We start from the raw sequence: 4,741 nt of genomic DNA on the forward strand, positions 1-4,741 counted from the left end.
ACCGACAACCAATTCAGCCCCATTATCATAAAAATTAAGTTTTCCACAGCCCGTAATACCTACCGAGGCTCACAATCTGAATTGGTTGTTAATTCCCTCAAACAACGCGCTAAACGAAACAATCAACAAACTAGACAAACGAAATCCTAGTTTTTCAATCTATCGACAATTGATTAATCAAACAAGCTTCATAGCCCATGATACTAAAGGACGCCAACTCGGTCTCGATTAAAAATACAAAATCTACAAGGCTTGATTCTTCTTTAACAAAAATTGCGATATTTAACGGGCGTTACAAATTTTGACCTACAAACAATTCGGCTCATATTAGAAAAGAGATGAAGGATAACCTAACCTGAAAGGGGCTAGTAACAGAAATGATGAATATGTTGCACAACCAATCCGTGTGTTCGATTTACCGTTGATCGAAGATGAACCTGGTGAAGACGGTAGATGGAAGGGAGGCGTATGTATAGCCCAACATGTCTGGCTGTAACGTATGGTCAGGGGAAATTGATAGGTGATGTGTATCGTTGATGGCACAATTGAAACTGATAATTAATTAAGGTAGAAAAAACTAACGAATGGTGCAATTAAGTCGGTATTGGAGAGTCGCCGGAGAATTAATAAGAACGGAATATAGCAAGGCTGGTAGGCAAGGTAATAAATAAACCGGCGTCTTATGGAGAGAGAGTAAAAGAAGATGAAAGGTTGCCAGTATGTAATATAGATATAAATTACAACATAAATACTGTTTTTTTTTTCCCATAAATGAGAATTAACGAAAGGAAAATTATACATATGCTTGTAGACGTCACAAATTGACAGTGAGGGGTTAACATATAACTGGGATGCCATCGTAGACGTTAAAAATAGAGTACCTACTAGAATAGAAAATATATGTACATGAAGTGTGTGTGTATACACAAACTAAACTGTACAAACGAATGGCTTTTTTTTTTAAACATACCTTTAAACTTCTTAACCTTGCAAGAGGTTAAAACAACAACTGTATTAGTGGCAATACGCGTCATGTCCTCATCACCATACTTAAGCGCGAGTTGGCCCAATAGAGAAACATTGAGATCTTTGCCACGGTTAGTTATTAATATGCAACCGGGTAGAAAATGAGCAAACATACGTCAGAGGCTATATGTGAACAAATGTGAAGAAACTTACAGTTCATCAGATATAACAATTTCTCTTAATTCCCGGTTGGATGACTGAAAAGAATGTGAATTAATGTCAACAAGACCCCACTGACGGAGAACACCAATAACATCTGCATTTAGAACATAATTAGATATAAAGATATAATTAACTTGAAGGAAGAATAACCCAGCTAAACCTGTTAGATATGTGTCATCGTTAACACGTGATGCGAGGAAATTGAATGCGGTAAACTCGAAAACATAACGTGTAAATAAACACTCTGCACCATAGAAGGAGTAATTGATGCAGCTCGTGTAAACTAAACAAAAAATCTCGTCGCAACGGCTGATAGAGCGTTTCATATGGAAGAACAACAAATCGATGCATCTTATATACGCAACCCTCCTCTAAACGGTTAGCAAAAACATGCATCAAATGATAAGGGATATTTTCATGAATAGAAGATCCCTGAAATGAAACAACCTGCAATATTAGAAAAAACACATTGTTTTTAAGTATTTATGAAGCAGTGGAAAACGTTTGCTTACTCGTTCATCTGAAAGAATGAGATCAAATGACAACACACGGTTTGTGGTAGGATTGTACGTTGTCCAACAAAGTGAAACCATTACATTGACTTGCCACTTGTCAGTAATATTAGGCCTTAAGTCAGAAATGTAATGATACGCCATTGTAGATGCTGTGAAACTAAAACCTGTGAAGGCAACAAACAGTTTCATAAGGTTAAACTTATAGCATCTGAAGAAAACAAATCATTTTTTTTAAAAAGTACATTTATTATGTGTATGTGTATTTATATAACATAAAATAAAATTAGATTGTAATACAATTCACAAATTAATATAGTGGGTTTCTATTGTTAATGGTCAAGGTCTAATCTTGATTTTGAAGAATATTGTTAAATACAGTTGTTTATATATATGAGATGTATAATAATACCTTTTTTTAGACACATAAGTATTAGGAGTTTTGTTCTGCATCACTTCTATAAAAACCATGGGCAGTACACCAGCTAATCTCTTGACATGAGAGGCAAGTTATAGAATACTTCTTTATAAACAACATTCTTTGTTAGATTTTTAGGACACTTCTCATTATTATCAATATAAAATCGGAATCCATCACGAGATGTAACACGAGAAGCGGCCACATAAAGTTGGTCATGTGTAAAGACAGGCTTTTCCAAGTAAACACAAACATGATTGAATGTTTGCCCTTGACTTTTATGATAGTCATAGCAAAGCAAACTTTAACATGAAACAGTCTTCTCCTCATACGAGAAGGCCAACATGTGTCGGTTGGAGTCATATCAATTCTTCCTATTAAAGATTTTTCTCCAGCACGCGTTCCAGTAATAATAACAACCTCAAGAACACGACGACTTATTTGGGTAACTACTAACCTGGTCCCATTGCACAATCCTTTTTTCAAATTAATATCACGTAGCAAGAGGATTGGTGCACCAAACTTTAACTGTAGTATATTGTTCGGAATACCATAAAAGTGTAGAGTGTTAAGAACTCAGTAGGATACATAGGCTGCATTTCGTCAAAGTTATTAGTACTTGGACAAATGGCATCAGCACTTAACAACTCGTGAGTATCACCAAGCAACTGATCAAGAACATGTAGTTAATCTTATCAACCTCGTCATTAGTCGACGACAAAATACAACGCTCCTGTAGGTAGTGAATATCATTGTATCTATGTGCTACATCAGGGAAAGTGTTAGATACTACTACTTCAATAGGATCATCTGAAACATTGAGCAAAATATCACGAGATATTCTGATCCAAGTGGCCTTATCTTCGCCATCTAATGAAACGGTAGGAAGACGGCCAGCCCCCATGTCTAAAATCCACTAATTGAATTTTTGTTGTTGTATTAGAGCCTGACCATTAACACATGGACTATGCTGACGCATATTAGTTGTTAAAGAAAACACCTTACATGCACCTCATATAGTTGATGACTTATTTATAACTGAAGCAACAATTTCACTACGTGGAGCATGAAGGATTACAGGTAGAATCTGGCAGAAATCACCTCCAAGAACTACATTTCCCCCCAAAAACTCGACGGTTCGCATCATATATGTTATGTTGACAAATGTCTTGAAAAGTGCGGTCAACAGCTTCAAATGCGTACCTGTGTTGTAATGGTGCCTTATCCCATATGTTAAGTGTAGCCGCATTAATAGCTCGGCAAGTTCTGACCCAAAGTCTATCAAGCAGGTGGAATCCTTTTCCAGATCAAAAGGAAGTTTAAACAGCGAATGCGCGATACGACCACTAGGTAGTAGAAGAGAAGCAATCCCAGAAGACGCAACAGACAACACAATCTGACCACATGCACAAATACAAGAAATGAGCGTCTTCCACAAATACTTTTTTCCAGTCCCTCCACTACCAAAAACAAAAACCACACCACTCGTCCCACTATCAACAGAATGAAGCATATAATCAAATACCTCCATCTGTTGAGGATTCAATCCATGATGTAGGTTATAAAAAATGGTTATTTCCTCTTCCATGTTGTAGGTGCTCTCATCCGCAATCAACCGATTAAGATGTCTATTAATGAAATAATGAACAATTTGTAGTAGATTATAAAAGTCAGACAAACATTTATTGTAACCGAACAAAATTTTATTAATCTCAATCAAAGTGTAGTTGAGAACTTCCTCATCCGTAAATACCACATCTTCATTTTGCAGTAGTGTACGTTAATTGTAAGGAACATCCTCTGATAAGTATGGTAAGCAGTCATAGAAAAATTTCTTTTGATCACTAACAGTACAAAACAACATAATGCACACAAACAATTCACGAAATTTATTCCACAACTTCCATTGAGAAGCTTCACGTATTGAAGCAACCCACTCAACATCATCTACTAATAAGCCAAACGCTTTGCAAGCCAACATGTAATTTGGATACTCAACACCGTCAACAGTACGGATATCTTTAAAGCATAAGGGTCCACGTACAACATTTAATAACAAACAAAGGTAATACCTTTCACCCATAGAAGAGCACACAAAATAGATTCAATCAATACTAAATCCCCTTCTTTGTAGCTTCCATGTTTTTTCACTTTCATGCCATGTAAATTTGTTGGAAATTCTGTGTAGGTTAATACACAAACTTCCGGGTAATCTTGATTGGCACGCATCCATTCTGTAAACTTTGACATGGCTGCCGTTGGACGTTGTGCAACGTCGTCTAGCTGATCATTGTCATGGAAATAGACTATGACACCCTTCTTCATGAAAAGGTAATCGTTCAAAAGGAATGGAATGGTACCTCGTATCAAATTCAAAGATCTTCCAGCACGTTTCTGAAGAAGAAATATACCGAAAATTTAGGAACTCCTCGATCTCGTTATCATTATGTAATAATGATGCAAATGATGTTCTAGTTTGAGGACTTTCCAAAACAGCAGTTGCACGATTTGGGTCTTTGTTTATGTAACCAAAAAGGTACTTGACTAACATACCTTGATTACACCACTCAAAGTTAATGTGGCATCCATATTTCACCAATAACTCATGGTTATAAGGTACTAC

General features: G+C 36.3%; 1 protein-coding gene across 1 annotated transcript; it reads right to left on the reverse strand.

The window, feature by feature from the left end:
* Window positions 1–3,130: 3,130 nt before the first annotated feature.
* LOC143545014 (uncharacterized) lies at window positions 3,131–4,443 on the reverse strand. The gene is made up of 3 exons (XM_077036975.1): window positions 4,191–4,443; window positions 3,996–4,137; window positions 3,131–3,746 (listed from the first exon to the last, which is right to left on the reverse strand). The coding sequence occupies exons 1-3, from the start codon at window positions 4,441–4,443 to the stop codon at window positions 3,131–3,133; spliced, it is 1,011 nt and encodes a 336-aa protein (XP_076893090.1).
* Window positions 4,444–4,741: the final 298 nt, after the last annotated feature.

The sequence above is a fragment of the Bidens hawaiensis genome, unplaced genomic scaffold (genome assembly GCF_021521415.1).
Source record: "Bidens hawaiensis isolate Kalapana, Puna unplaced genomic scaffold, B.hawaiensis_p1.1 tig00013806_1, whole genome shotgun sequence".
In the NCBI taxonomy this organism is placed as follows: domain Eukaryota; kingdom Viridiplantae; phylum Streptophyta; class Magnoliopsida; order Asterales; family Asteraceae; genus Bidens; species Bidens hawaiensis.

Excerpts from the sequence above, each read along its gene's own strand:
- LOC143545014 (XM_077036975.1), bottom strand. The coding sequence starts at position 4,443 with ATGAAGAAGGGTGTCATAGTCTATTTCCATGACAATGATCAGCTAGAC. Across the intron at positions 4,138-4,190 it reads TGCTCTTCTATGGGTGAAAG|ATATCCGTACTGTTGACGGT; the intron begins GTATTACCTTTG and ends TATGCTTTAAAG. Across the intron at positions 3,747-3,995 it reads TGGAATAAATTTCGTGAATT|ACATCTTAATCGGTTGATTG; the intron begins GTTTGTGTGCAT and ends TTTCATTAATAG.